This window comes from Nesoenas mayeri (assembly GCF_963082525.1).
Source record: "Nesoenas mayeri genome assembly, chromosome: 31".
Taxonomy (NCBI): Eukaryota; Metazoa; Chordata; class Aves; order Columbiformes; family Columbidae; genus Nesoenas; species Nesoenas mayeri.
The window spans coordinates 847880-861605 of NC_137567.1; the positions used below are offsets into that span (position 1 = coordinate 847880).

General features: G+C 60.1%; 1 protein-coding gene across 1 annotated transcript; it reads right to left on the bottom strand.

Moving 5' to 3' along the window:
• Positions 1 to 1164: 1164 nt before the first annotated feature.
• On the bottom strand, positions 1165 to 12307 carry OLFM2 (olfactomedin 2; the record flags this gene model as incomplete). The annotated part of the gene is made up of 6 exons (XM_080361421.1): positions 1165 to 1842; positions 3084 to 3190; positions 4173 to 4392; positions 6303 to 6458; positions 7781 to 7930; positions 12170 to 12307. The coding sequence occupies 6 exons, from the start codon at positions 12305 to 12307 to the stop codon at positions 1165 to 1167; spliced, it is 1449 nt and encodes a 482-aa protein (XP_080217547.1).
• Between the last annotated feature and the right edge of the window lie 1419 nt (positions 12308 to 13726).

A 13726-nucleotide genomic window follows, 5' to 3' on the forward strand; every position in this document is an offset into this window, starting at 1 on the left:
TGGATGGGAATGGGATTGGGATGAGAATAGGAATGGGAATCGGGATGGGAATGGGGATTGGAATATGGATGGGAATGGGATTGGGATGAGAACAGGGATGGGAATGGGGATGAGAAGGGAATAGCGATGGGAATGGGGATGGGAATATGGATGGGAATGGGATGAGAATAGGGATGAGGATGGGAATGGGGATGTGGATGGGAATGGGATGAGAATAGGGGTGAGGATGGGAATTGGGATGGTAATGGGAATATGAATTGAAATGGAATGGGAATGGGATTGGGATGAGAACAGAGATGGGAATGGGATGAGAACAGGGATGAGGATGGGAATGGGGAAGGAACGGGATGGGAATAATATGGATGGGGATGGAAATCAGAATGGGAATGGGATCGGGAAGAGCCATGGGGAGCAGCCCCCAAACCTGCTCGTCTCGCACACACGCGGCTGATGGGATTAGTGGGAATTATCCCATGTTCCTCCCTCTTTGGAGGAGCCTTTGGGGCACTCCCAGCCCCAATTTGGGGCTCCAGGGCTGCACCAGCCCCCCCCTTTTCCCTGCCCAAAAGTCCCCAGGACTATGGGGAACCCGCAACATTGAGGTGACCTCAGGGGGCTTCACCCCCTCCCCACTTCCCCATGGGTGCTCATTTTTGGGGTGCGGGGGCTGCTCCCCCCGCTTGCCGCAGCTTCGCTATGATTTCCCTTCCCTTCCCTTCCTCCTGGCTGTAATTTCCCCAGCGCCGCACCCGCATGCATTAAACATGCCCATAAACAACGTTTCTGGCTGCCGGCGCACATCTGGAGAATACAGGATGCGGGGAAGGGAGGGGGGACCAAGGCGCCGAGCGCCAAATAGAAATAACCCTTTAAAATATACAAAAAATCAGGGAAAGAAAAGCAGCAGCACGAGCCCCATCGAACGACGAGACCGTTTTTTATTTGCCATCAAAATAATGATGTAAATTGGAAAAGAAATCAAGAGAATTGAAAAGAAACTGAGTTCAGCTCGAATGAAGGCGGAAGATCCATGCGCCATGAACCAAATAAATGAATAAAATACAACTCAAAGAGGAGGAAGAGGAGGAGGAGGAAGGCTCCGTCCCCTCGAGAACGGCTATAAGGCTGAAGTGTAGAAAAATAAGAGCCGGCGAGAGCGAGCGGTCACAGCTCCCCCGACGTCTTTATGACGTGGAACAGCGTGACGTTGTAGATGACCTGGTGGCCATTGTTCCAGGTGTACAACACCCTCTCCCGCGGGTTGTAGTCCAGCATGGATATGTGGGAATACTGGTTGTGGAAGGGAATATCCGTGTACTCGTAGCTGGAAGTGTTTGTGTAGTAGGCGAAATAGATCTTGGCGCCGGCGAGGTGGGAATTGGTGACGTAGAGCGTGCCGCAGATCATGAAGGACTCGCCGGCGCTGCGTTTGGGGTACCCCGTGTCCCAGCTCCGCAGCACCTCCAGCGTTTGGGGGTCCACCCGGCTCACCACGATGTTGCCGGCGTTCTGGTTGGTGGTGTAGACGGCCCACAAGCCGCTTTCATCCACCATGAAGTCGATGTCGGAGAAGCCTCCCCAAGAATAGGGGAAGGTGTTGTTGTAGCCGGCGCCGGCGAGGCTGCGCTGCACCAGGACGCTGCGGGAGCGGAAATGGTACTTGACGGCGATGTTGCTCTGGTATTTGTTGTAGTAGAGGGACCCGTTGAAGACCACGTGGCCGGTGCCGGCCCAGGGATGCGGCAGGAGGTGCTGCACGAAGTTCTGCCCCGTCACGAAGTCGTTCAAGGTCCGAAACTCCAAGACGCGCCGGCCCTTGTAGTAGCCGTCCATGTACCACACCTGCGGCGGGCTCGGGTTAGGGGAGCCCGGCACAAACGGAGTGCCCACCCCCAGTGAGATTGGGCCCCCCCGCCCCGCACATGTAGCCGTTCACGCTCCGGGACGCGACGTTTTTCTGGCTTCCCCCTTTAACCACGTTTTCTGCTCTTTCTGAGATCAATTCTTGGCTAATTTTTAATGAGGGTGTGGACACCATGGTGACCATGCACAAGGGTGCAAGAGCCCTGGTGACCATGCACAAGGGTGCAGGAGCCCTGGTGACCATGCACAGGGGTGCAAGAACCCTGGCAAGCATGCACAAGGGTACAGGAGCCCTGGTGACCATGTACAGGGGTGCAGGACCCCTGGTGACCATGCACAGGGGTGCAAGAGCCCTGGTGACCATGCACAAGTGTACAAGTGCCCTGGTGACCATGCACAAGGGTGCAGGAGCCCTGGTGACCATGCACAAGGGTGCAAGAACCCCGGCAAGCATGCACAAGGGTGCAAGCACCCCAGTGAACATGTACAAGGGTGCAAGCAACCTGGTGACCATGCACAAGGGTGCAAGAACCCTGGCAAGCACGCCCAAGGGTGCAAGAGCCCTTATGACCATGCACAAGGGTGCAAGAACCCTGGCAAGCACGCCCAAGGGTGCAAGAGCCCTCATGACCATGCACAGGGGTGCAAGAACCCCGGCAAGCGTGCACAAGGGTGCAAGCACCCCAGTGAACATGTACAAGGGTGCAAACCACCTAGTGACCGTGCACATGGGTGCAGGCACCCTGGTAAGCATGCACAAGGGTGCGGGCACCCCGGCGAGCATGCACAAGGGTGCAAACAACCTGGTGACCATGCACAAGGGTGCAGGAGCCCTGGTGACCAGGTACAGGGGTGCAGGAGCCCTGGCAAGCATGCACAGGGGTGCAAGAACCCCGTCGAGCGTGCACAAGGGTGCAAGAGCCCTGGTGACCATGTACAGGGGTGCAGGACCCCTGGTGACCATGCACAGGGGTGCAAGCACCCCAGTGAACATGCAGAAGGGTGCAAACCACCTTGTGACCATTCACAGGGGTGCAAGCACCCCGGCAAGCACGCACAAGGGTGCAAGCACCCAGGTGAGCGTGCACAAGGGTGCAAGCACCCCGGCGAGCGTGCACGTGCAGGATGCGCCCCAGAGAGCGCGCACCGAGGCGCGTGCACCCCAGGGAGCGCGTCGGAAGGTGCTGTCCCCTGCGTCCCCGCGGGGCCGTGTCGCTCACCCGGCTGTCGGCGCTGGGCGTCATCGTGTCCGTCATCCACGACCCGAAGCGCGAGCCCGACGCTCGGATGGTGATGGGGTTGCTGACGCCCGTCAGCTTCCCGCAGCCTGCGGGGGGGGAAAAAGAGCTTGGAATTGGAGGGGGGACACCCAGGACCGCGACACCGCCCAGCGAGCATCTCACACCCAACGGGGACACCCCGGGAGCCAACAGGGACCCCCCAGGAGCCGCTGGGGACAAGGGACAGGGCAGTGGGATGGGGGTGTTGAAAGAAGAGACACCGCCGGACCCACTTTTTGCACAGGGGGGTATCGCACCCAGTTTTGCACGGCGGGGGGGGGGGATCATACCATTTTTGCACAGGAGGGGGAAATTGTACCCAGATTTCGCACAGGGTGGGGATCATACCCACTTTTGCACGGGGGGGGGTGGGGTCATACCATTTTTGCACAGGAGGGGGAAGTCGTACCCACTTTTTGCACAGGAGGGGGGAATCATACCCAGACTTTGCACAGGGTGGGGGGATCATACCATTTTTGCACAGGGTGGGGGGATCATACCATTTTTGCACAGGAGGGGGAAATCATACCCACTTTTTGCACAGGAGGGGGGATCGTACCCAGTTTGCACAGGAGGGGGAAATCATACCCAGGTTTTGCACAGCATGGGGGAGTCGTACCCAGTTTTGCACGAGGGGGATTGTACCATTTTTGCACAGGAGGGGGACCGTACCCACTTTTTGCACTGTAAGGGGATCATACCATTTTTGCACAGGAGGGGGATTATACCCACTTTATGCACAGGAGGGGGATTATACCCAGTTTTTGCACTGGAAGGGGGAATCGTACCATTTTTGCACAGGAGCGGGGGGATCATACCCAGTTTTGCACAGGAGGGGGATCATACCATTTTCGCACAGGACACAGGGATCACACCCAGTTTCTGCACAGGACGGGGGGACCGTACCCAGTTTTTGCACAGGATGGGCATCACACCCAGTTTTTGCACAGGATGCAGGGACCGTACCCAGTTTCTGCACAGGACGGGGGGACCGTACCCAGTTTTTGCACGGGGCGGGGGACACCATACCCAGTTTCTGCATGCAGGCGTGCAGCCGAGCCTCCAGCATCAGCACCCGCTGCTGCAGCTCCTCGTAGTCGTAGGCGCCCATCTCCTCCTGGATGGCCAGCAGGCTCCCGGACAGGTTCCGCACCTCCTCCTTCAGGTGCACGATCAGCCGCGTGTCCGCCTTGTACTGATCCAGGACGGGCAGCAGCGGCAGCAGCTCCGTCATCTTGTCCTTCAGCTCCTGTTTAAGGGGTGTAAGAGGAAAGAAAACCAACCAAACACACCCCTCCTGGCTTAAACAAAGCCCCATCCTGAAGGCTGGTGGTGCTTCTGTCCGTCTGTCCGTCCCTCTGGGGGTAGCGAGGAGCTTTCCGGCTCCGCAGCCTCGTTAACGCACCAGGGACAAGCCCTATTCCCTGGGTTGGTAATTAATAGCAATTACAAGGCTTTGTGTCTTGCGAGCGCTCGGGTGATCATACCGGCGCTGTCGCCGAGGGGAACCGAGCAGGATGCGGCCCCAGCAGGGTCTGTGCATGGAGCGATGCTCCGGGGAGCAGGGATGCAGCAACAAGAGCAACAGGCAGAGCGACACGCCGGGGGTGCAGAATCCCCGCTTATCCGAGCGCAAGAAGGAGGTTAAGAGGTTAAGCTCAGCCTAGGAGGCCAGTCCTGGCTGTGAGCAGCCAAGTCTCCTTCGCTCAAGGATGCTCTAAATCCACCATCCCACGGCCCCGTGGGTTTTCACGGGAACACGGCGCCTTCCCTCCCTCATCACCTTTAATTTTGGGCTGGATTTTGGGCCAGCATTCCCATGTCCCCCCCTCCGCAGGGCTCAGCACCTCCTGCCGTGCTTAAACCAGCCCAGACATCCCCTGTTTAATCAATGCCTCATCTCCGCAGCTGTCGGCGTCCACCCGAGCGGCCTCCAGTGCCCAGAACCAGCGGCTCCCGAGACACAAACGCTCTTGAGCTGTCAGGACCGAGCTCCGAGCTTCCCAAAATAACCCGGTGCCCCAGCCAGGGGGGGGCAGGCGATGGGATTTCTGGGGGGCGCGGAGCCGCCGCAGCACCGCATCGCAGGCTGCATCGATCGGCACACGGCGCCCGCCAGGTGGGAATCGTGGCTTTGCCGGGGAAGAGCCGTGTTTTGTTTAATTAGAGGTGTGGATTCGCAGCCAGATGGGCTGGGAATTGGCCATCTCTGCTGTGCTGTCACCGCCACGGCTCCCCCTGCATCCCCCCGACCCCGCAGCACCCGGGGAGGTGGCAGAATGTGGCACTGGGGGTGGGTTGTGTTGTCTGAGCACCTTTTCCTGCACCGCGTCCGCTCTCCACACTCGGGGCCCACAGGGATGCTCGACCCTGGGGACACCGCAGAGACACTCGGCCCCTGGACCACTGCAAGGATGCTCGACCCTGGGGACACCGCAGGGATGCAGGTCAATCCTGGGGACACTGCAGGGATGCTCAGCCTTGGGGACACTGCAGGGACGCTCGACCCTGGGGACACTGCAGGGACACTTGGCCCCTGGACCACTGCAAGGATGCTCGACCCTGGGGACACTGCAGGGGTGCAGGTCAAGCCTGGGGACACCGCAGGGACGCTCGGCCCCTGGACCACTGCAAGGATGCTCGACCCTGGGGACACCACAGGGATGCAGTGTCAACCCTGGGGACACTGCAGGGACACTTGGCCCCTGGACCACTGCAAGGATGCTCAGCTCTAGGGATACCACAGGGATGCTCGACCCTGGGGACACCGCAGGGACACTTGGCCCCTGGACCACTGTAGGGATGCTGGACCCTGGGGACACCATAGGGATGCAGTGTCAACCTTGGGGACACCACAGGGACGCTCGGCCCTGAGGACACCGCAGGGATGCAGTGTCAACCCTGGGGACACTGCAGGGACACTTGGCCCCTGGACCACTGCAAGGATGCTCGACCCTGGGGACACCACAGGGACACTTGGCCCCTGGACCACTGCAAGGATGCTCGACCCTGGGGACACCACAGGGATGCTCGGCCCCTGGGCCACCCAAAGCAGGACCCTTCCGAGGATGCCCACCCGCTTCACCACGTGCCCGTCCCCACCATGCCAGCAGGTCCGGGGGGTGCAAGCGCCCCGTCGGGGGGGCCGCGCGGGCTCACCTGGAAGCTCTTGGCGTTGAGGCTCCGCTGGCTCTCAGCGGCCACCTTGAGCCGCGAGTCCAAGCCCTTCATCAGCGACTCCGTGTTGCGCACGTACTGCAGGTCCCGGTACGTCCGCAGGTCCAGCACCTCCATGGACTGCGAGATGTTCTGCACCTGCGGGGCAAGACGGGGGGTTAATTACCCCTTGGGCTAATTAACAAACCCTCTGCAGCACCGAGAATTTGGGCTGTGGAGGTAGGAAGGGGATGGGGACACGGAACCGCGGGACGAGCATCTTCCAGCTCCACCGCGCTGGCATTTATCTAAACACTTGTGATAAAACTCTTCCCCCCGCATCTTTAACATATAAAACAACGTGGTTTACTCATCCTTTTTCAGCTCTTATTTGCTTTCTTAACCCACCCGAGCGCACATTTCTATGAGCGTTCATTCTTTAATTCCATCTGCCGCAGCCGGCAAAGTTATTATATTTCCAGGCTTTCAAACGGTGCGAACGTGGCCGTGCGCCTCAAATGGTTATTTATTTATGAGCGCCGGTATTTACGGTGCCGCCGCATCGGGAGGGAGCTGCTCAAGAGGCGTCTTTGCGGCACCGTATAATGAAAGTTTAATGGGATTTGCGGTGCGGACGTGTGAAAACCAGGGGGGGATTAAATAAGGGGAGGGGAAGGTGCGTGGAATCTGTTGATGAGCCCAAAAGGATCACGAGTGGGCTGGCGGAGATTTGGGAAGGTCCTATGGGATGCATCCGTACATAATAAAACCTCGTATGGATCTCAATGCGTTTGGATGCCGTTGGTGTCCTGGATTCCTGATTCAGGAAACCGATTGTAATTATTGTGTTGGTAACTGTTCTATTCATATGTTACACCGCAACATGTGGTGGTTGTGTTGCAGTCACTCGAATAGTTTAGAAAATATGGGATATATATATATATAAAATTAGAAAAGATGGGATATAGATATATAAAAAATTAGAAAAGATGGGATATAGATATATATATATAAAAAATTAGAAAAGATGGGATATAGATATATATATATAATTAGAAAAGATGGGATATATATATATATATAATTAGAAAAGATGGGATATAGATATATAGATATAGATAGATATATATATATATATAGATATATATGTGTGTCTGTGTGTATACATTCAGTCCCAAAGGCGCGAACTGTAGTCGTTACCACTTAAAGGAATGAATCCTGTTGGCAGAATCCTCTTGGTTTTAGGTCAGTCTGCTCGTCTACCCAAGACAGGAGCGACTTGCAAAACACCCCAATCAGGAATTACCAAGAAACAATACTAATTAGTAATAAACAACATCTCGTCTCTGTGCGCTCAGATTCGACCGCATCGCACACAGCGAAGAACCCCGGGTTTGGGACAACAAGCAAGGCTGTGTCCACCAATTAACCGCCTCGTTAGCGGGTTGGTTATGCCAATTAACAGCTGATTAAGCGCTCACCTTCTCCATGAGCTGGCGGAGCTGGTGGCTGCGCAGGTCGCGGGAGCAGGTGCCCTGCACGGGGATGACGGCCGTGCACAGGCATTTGCCGTCGGGCGCTTGAGCCGAGGTGTAAACCTGCCAGCCCTCGTCGGGGCTCTGGAAAAGGGTCTGTGGGAGAGATAACGGGGTGTCAGGGCCCCCCAAGGGTGCCGGAGCCCACGCCGGGCTCCCCACGCCCACCCGGGCTCCCCAAAACCCACAGGGCTGGCGTCGCCTTGGTGAGACACCGGAGCCGCCTTGTCACCCATCTGGGGACAAGGCAGCAAGGGGATGAGGTGCCGGCATCAGGGTGAGCGCCCCAAACCCTTCCTGAAGCGCCGCAGCGCCGGCACCATCCCCGCTCGGTGGCGGCAAAGCGCATCTGCTCCGAAATATGGTGATTTCGGCTTCCCGCAAGTGCCGCGCTGGCTGCAAAATGACGGTGGGATGGGAGGGAATGGGGAGGGAACGCTCTTCATCATCCTCACCGCTCCTCAGCGTCTCCCACCACTCTCCATCATCCCCACCGCTCTCCATCATCCCCACCGCTCTCCATCATCCCCACCGCTCTCCATCATCCCCACCGCTCCTCATCATCTCCCACTGCTCTCCATCATCCCCACCGCTCCTCATCATCTCCCACTGCTCTCCATCATCCCCACCGGTCTCCATCATCTCCCACCAGTCTCCATCATCTCCCACCAGTCTCCATCATCCCTGCAGCTCCTCATCATCCCCACGGCTCCTCCTCATCTCCCACCGCTCCCCATCATCTCCCACCGCTCCCCATCATCATCTCCCATCGCTCTCCATCACCTCCCACGGCTCCTCACCATCCCCATGGCTCCTCACCATCCCCATGGCTCCTCACTATCTCCCACCATTCTCCATCGTCCCCACTGGTCCCCATTGTCTCCCACTGCTCTCCATCATCCCCACCGCTCTCCATCATCCCCACGGCTCCTCATCGTCTCCCACTGCTCTCCATCATCCCCCACCACTCTCCATCACCTCCCACCACTCTCCATCATCCCCACAGCTCCTCATCATCTCCCACTGCTCTCCATCATCATCTCCCTCCGCTCCCCATCATCTCCCACCGCTCTCCATCATCATCTCCCTCCGCTCTCCATCATCATCTCCCATCGCTCTCCATCATCATCTCCCACCGCTCCCCATCATCCCCACAGCTCCTCATCATCCCCACAGCTCCTCCATCATCTCCCACCGCTCCCCATGATCATCTCCCATCGCTCTCCATCATCTCCCACCGCTCCCCATCACCTCCCACCGCTCCCCATCATCCCCACCAGCCAGCACCATGTCCCTCCTCTCCCTCCCACAAACCCAGCCCATTATTTCCCCCTAATTGAACTAACGAGACAGGAACTCCCTCCACGACACCATTTCATACAAGCACAAATTGCTAATTCCTTCTTCCCCTTGAATTTTGAGTCCCTTGGGGGCAAATACCAGCACACCCCCCTGCACCCCAAATTGGGGGCACCCACTGCACGCTCCCTGTCCCCCCATTTCACCGGCTCCGAAAACCCACGCAGAGAGATGACTCTCCCTCCCCTTTGGTGATTTATTCGCGCCGTAACGCGGTGTTTTTTGCGCCGGGCCATTTAGCATTTCATGGGTAATTCATAATTATTAATTATGGAAATCAAGAGCACGCTCAGCGCTCTCCGTGCCGAGCCGGGCGAAGATAAATGACCCGCTCCCCATAACAAGCCGGGGACGACACTTTGCTTTACACGCCGTGGTTTTAACGTCATGTTTCCCATCGGAAGGGATTTATTGGACCAAACGCCGCTCTCCAGCCTCCAAGATAAATGAACCGGCGGCGTAAAACTCGCCTTTAAGTGGGTAAATTGCTGCGTTATCACCGGGGGGGGTAGATAGAGGGTTTATTCCAGTGGAGATGGAGCGAATCCCGGTGACAAGTCACATCGGGGGGCAACAAACCCTTAGGAAGGCGCCGGCCGCTCGCTATGGCATGTGGATTAAATTAATGAGCAATTATCGGCAATATATATTGGGAAGGGGAGTTTGTGGTCCCCACGGCGCAACCTCCAACCCTTACGCTCCCAGAATCATCCTGGGCACCAAAACCTTCATTTCTCCCCCCAAAACACACCCGCCTACTGAAACGAAAGCCAAAAAGGCAGGCAGAGCATCCGCAGTCACCGAGGAGCCGTTTCGCCTTCGCCAGGACCCGTCTGGCCGCGCCATAAATACTTGATAGAGGGCTAATGAATAATGAACAGCAGGCAGCTGGCGTGGCGGGCAGGATGCGGGCGGCGCTCGGAGCCAAACGGCGCCGGGACCCCGCGGTCCAGCCCCATAGGTGAGCATCCATAGGCCCCTGGGGGGATGCTTTCCTGCATCCAGCCCCCCCGCCATGCGGATATAACACCCCCCAATGGGATGGAGGGCATGGCTGGGGGTGCGGCTCGGCGCCCGCCGGCGCTGTGATGAGGTTAAACGCAGGCTGTGCAATCTGTCGCTGGGTTATTAATTAGAGCTCCCCGGGCAAGATGCCGGAGCCGGAGAGGAGAAATTGCTGACACCTCAGGAGCTGGGGACACCACGGGGTCCCCAAGAGTCCCCGCTCGGCCCCTTGGCTCAGCATGCATGGGGTGCGCCCCAAATCAGTATGGGGGGGATGCAAGAGCCCCTCTATATCTCTACCCCCTCGCAATGGAGCCGCTGCGGATGCTCCGCTCGCTCCCCATCACCTTGTTGCTCCATGGGAGACGCTGATGGCGCCGGGGTCCCCAAAAGTGGGTGTTCCCAAAAGCGGGGGGCCCCAAAAGCCGGGGGTCCCAGGGGGCTGAGTGGATGGGACCAGCCAAGCCAGGCCTGGGTGAGCCCAGCTCTGGGTGTCCGGGCAGAAACGGAACCGCTGTTTTCTAGGAAGGGGCTTCGGGACCCCCAAAACAACAGCGAAAGGCCCCACCGGCCAAAGCCTGGAGGATAGAACCCGTTTTGGGTAAGCTCGGCTTATTTCAGCAGGGAAAAGCCCCGCTTTGCTAAACCCAGGTGGGAGATCAGCCCCGTGGGCGGCTGTGCCCGTTCCAGCCGCGTCGGCCGCGCTGCTGCCCGGTGATTAATGGTTTTACACCCATCGCCGAAGAGTGATTAATGATTAACTAATTATCGGAGAGCGGCGCCCGCGTTACCCCGAGCGCCGCTAATTGCCCTGCAACATGATTGCCTGTTTGGTGGCGACGATGATGATGATGATGATGATGAAGGCCACCGCGCTCATCCTCTGCAGAGGGTCGCTTGGGAATCGAACCCCCAAAACGATCCCGAGGGATCCCCGGGATCCCGCTGCATTGAAGGCTGCAGGTAAAGAGCCTCATGGTTTGGTAGAGCCGGGGTGGGGGGGGGGGCAGTTTGGTGACCCCCCCACCAATGACTCTGGGGGGGTCACTGCTGGGAGTGGGGGGGTCCAGATGGGCTGTGCCCATCCTCCAACACCCCCAAACTGCATCACATCCCCCCCCCCCATAACTGCGATTGGCACAAGCACCCCCATGGACAGGATTCCCCAAACCCAAAATGGGGAGCCCCAGCTACCGCGGGGGGCGGTTCTCACCACAAAGGACCCCGGTGTCCCCCACTGGGTGCCAACCAGGCCCCGCAGCCCCCCCCCTCCCCGGGGGACCCCCCAGTTACTGCAGCATCACCCAGAGCTCAGCCCAGCACCCCAAAACCTGCCCCCCCCCGTCCCCCCAACCCCCCCAGCTCCCAATTGGTTTCACACCCCACATCCACCCCCCGCTCTCCCATGGGTGACACCAGCCTGGAGACCCCCCAGGGCAAATTTGGGGTGTCCCTGCCTTGGCTCTGGGGGGGGGCTCCTGAATAGGAACGATGGGTGACACCCCCCCCCCCCCAACACCACTCGGTCCAGCCCCCCCAGCCCTCTGGAACTACCCAGCTCGGATGTACCAGGGGAAAGATGGGGGCTCCTGACCCCCCTTGGGGGGGTCTCCTCCATTGGGCGACTCACCCCCCTGACACCACCGCACTGGGGGGTCCCTGGTGCACCCTGCTTGGGGGGGGGGAGGGCACTGGGAAGGGGATCCCTGTGCCCCGGCGGCGGAATGGGGGGGGGGTCTCCATGCTGGGGGAATCCCCAGCAAAGTGGGGGGGTCCTGTATCCATGGGGAAAGCGCAGGAAGGAGGATGGGGGGGTGCCCGGAGGGAAGCGAAGGGGGGGTCCCCGTGTGCGACATCCCGGGGTCACCCAGCCCGCCGGTGCCGGTTTCAGTGGCGCAGCTCCGCGCATCCCCCCCCCCACCCCCAAACCCCGCACCCCCCCCCGGTACCCGCAGTACCGGGCAGACTCACGATCTTCTCGGAGGTGCCGGCCCGGGACACGGCGGTGCCGTTGAGCCCCACGAGCGACGGCAGCGTCTGGGACATCCAGTTGGTGACCATGGCCATGGTGCTCAGCACGGCCCCGATCTTCAGCAGCGGCACCGTCATGTCGCCGTCGCCGCCGCATGCCCATCACAGCCCCCCCCTCCCGCCCCCCCCGCCGCCGCTTCCCCGCCCGCCGGTGCCGCCCGGTGCCCACCGGGGCGAACCGCGCACCGGCCGCGCCGCCTGCGGAGCCCCCGCGCCGCGCTCGCCCTTTTAACGGGGCCGGCGCCGCTCCGGAGTGACGTCGGCGCCGCTGGCCCCCGGCCAGCCCGGTACGGCCCCGCTTTGGGGCGGGTCTGCTCGGAACGGCTTGGGATGGAGCCCCGGGAGGGGGATGGGGTGGGGTGGACCAGCCGGTTCGGGGTGGGCCCGGTTCGGGGTGGGTCCGGTTCGGGCGTTCCAGCTGGTCCCGGTTCGGGATGGTCCCGGTTCGGGGGGTCTCAGCTGGTCCCGCTTCGAGGTGGTCCCGGTTTGGGTTGATCCCGGTTCGGGGGGTCTCAGCTGGTCCCGGTTCGGGATGATCCCGGTTCGGGGAGTCTCAGCTCGTCCCGGTTCGGGGTGATGCCGGTTCGGGGAGTCTCAGCTGGTCCCGGTTCGGGATGATCTCGGTTCGGGAAGTCTCAGCTCGTCCCGGTTCGGGATGGTCCCGGTTCGGGGGGTCTCAGCTGGTCCCGGTTTGGGTTGATCCCGGTTCGGGGGGTCTCAGCTGGTCCCGGTTCGGGGTGATCTCGGTTAAGGGGTTCCAGCTGGTCCCGCTTCGGAATGGTCCCGGTTCGGGGGCGTCTCAGCTGGTCCCGCTCCGGAGTGGTCCCGGTTCGGGATGATCCCGATTCGAGGGGTCTCAGCTGGTCCCGGTTCGGGATGGTCCCGGTTCGGGGGTCCCAGCTGGTCCCGGTTCGGGGTGGTCTCGGTTCGGGTTGATCCCGGTTAGGGGGTTCCAGCTGGTCCCGCTTCGGGATGGTCGCGGTTCGCGGGGTCTCAGTTGGTCCCGGTTCGGGATGATTCCGATTCGGGGAGTCTGAGCTTGTCCCGGTTCGGGATGATCCCAGTTCGGGAGGTCTCAGCTGGTCCCGATTCGGGGTGGTCCCGGTTCGGGATGGTCTCGTTTCGGGGGTTCCAGCTGGTCCCGGTTCGGGACGGTCCCGGTTCGGGAATCCCAGCTGGTCCCGGTACAGGGTGATCCCGGTTCGGGATGATCCCGGTTCAGGGTGGTCCCACCCAGTCTCGGTTCGGGATGATCCCGGTTCGGGGGTCCCAGCTGGTCCCGGTTCGGGGTGGTCTCGGTTCGGGTTGATCCCGGTTAGGGGTTCGGGACGGGTCCAGATCAGGGTGGTCCCACCCAGTCCCGGTTGGGGACGATCCCACCCAAGGTCCCCCCAGACCCCCCAAATCCTCCTCTCCCTCCTCAGCCCCCACAGCCGCGGGGACGCTCCCCATGGGTCCCCCGGGGTCCCCCAAACCCTCTGCCTGCGGGTGCCCCCC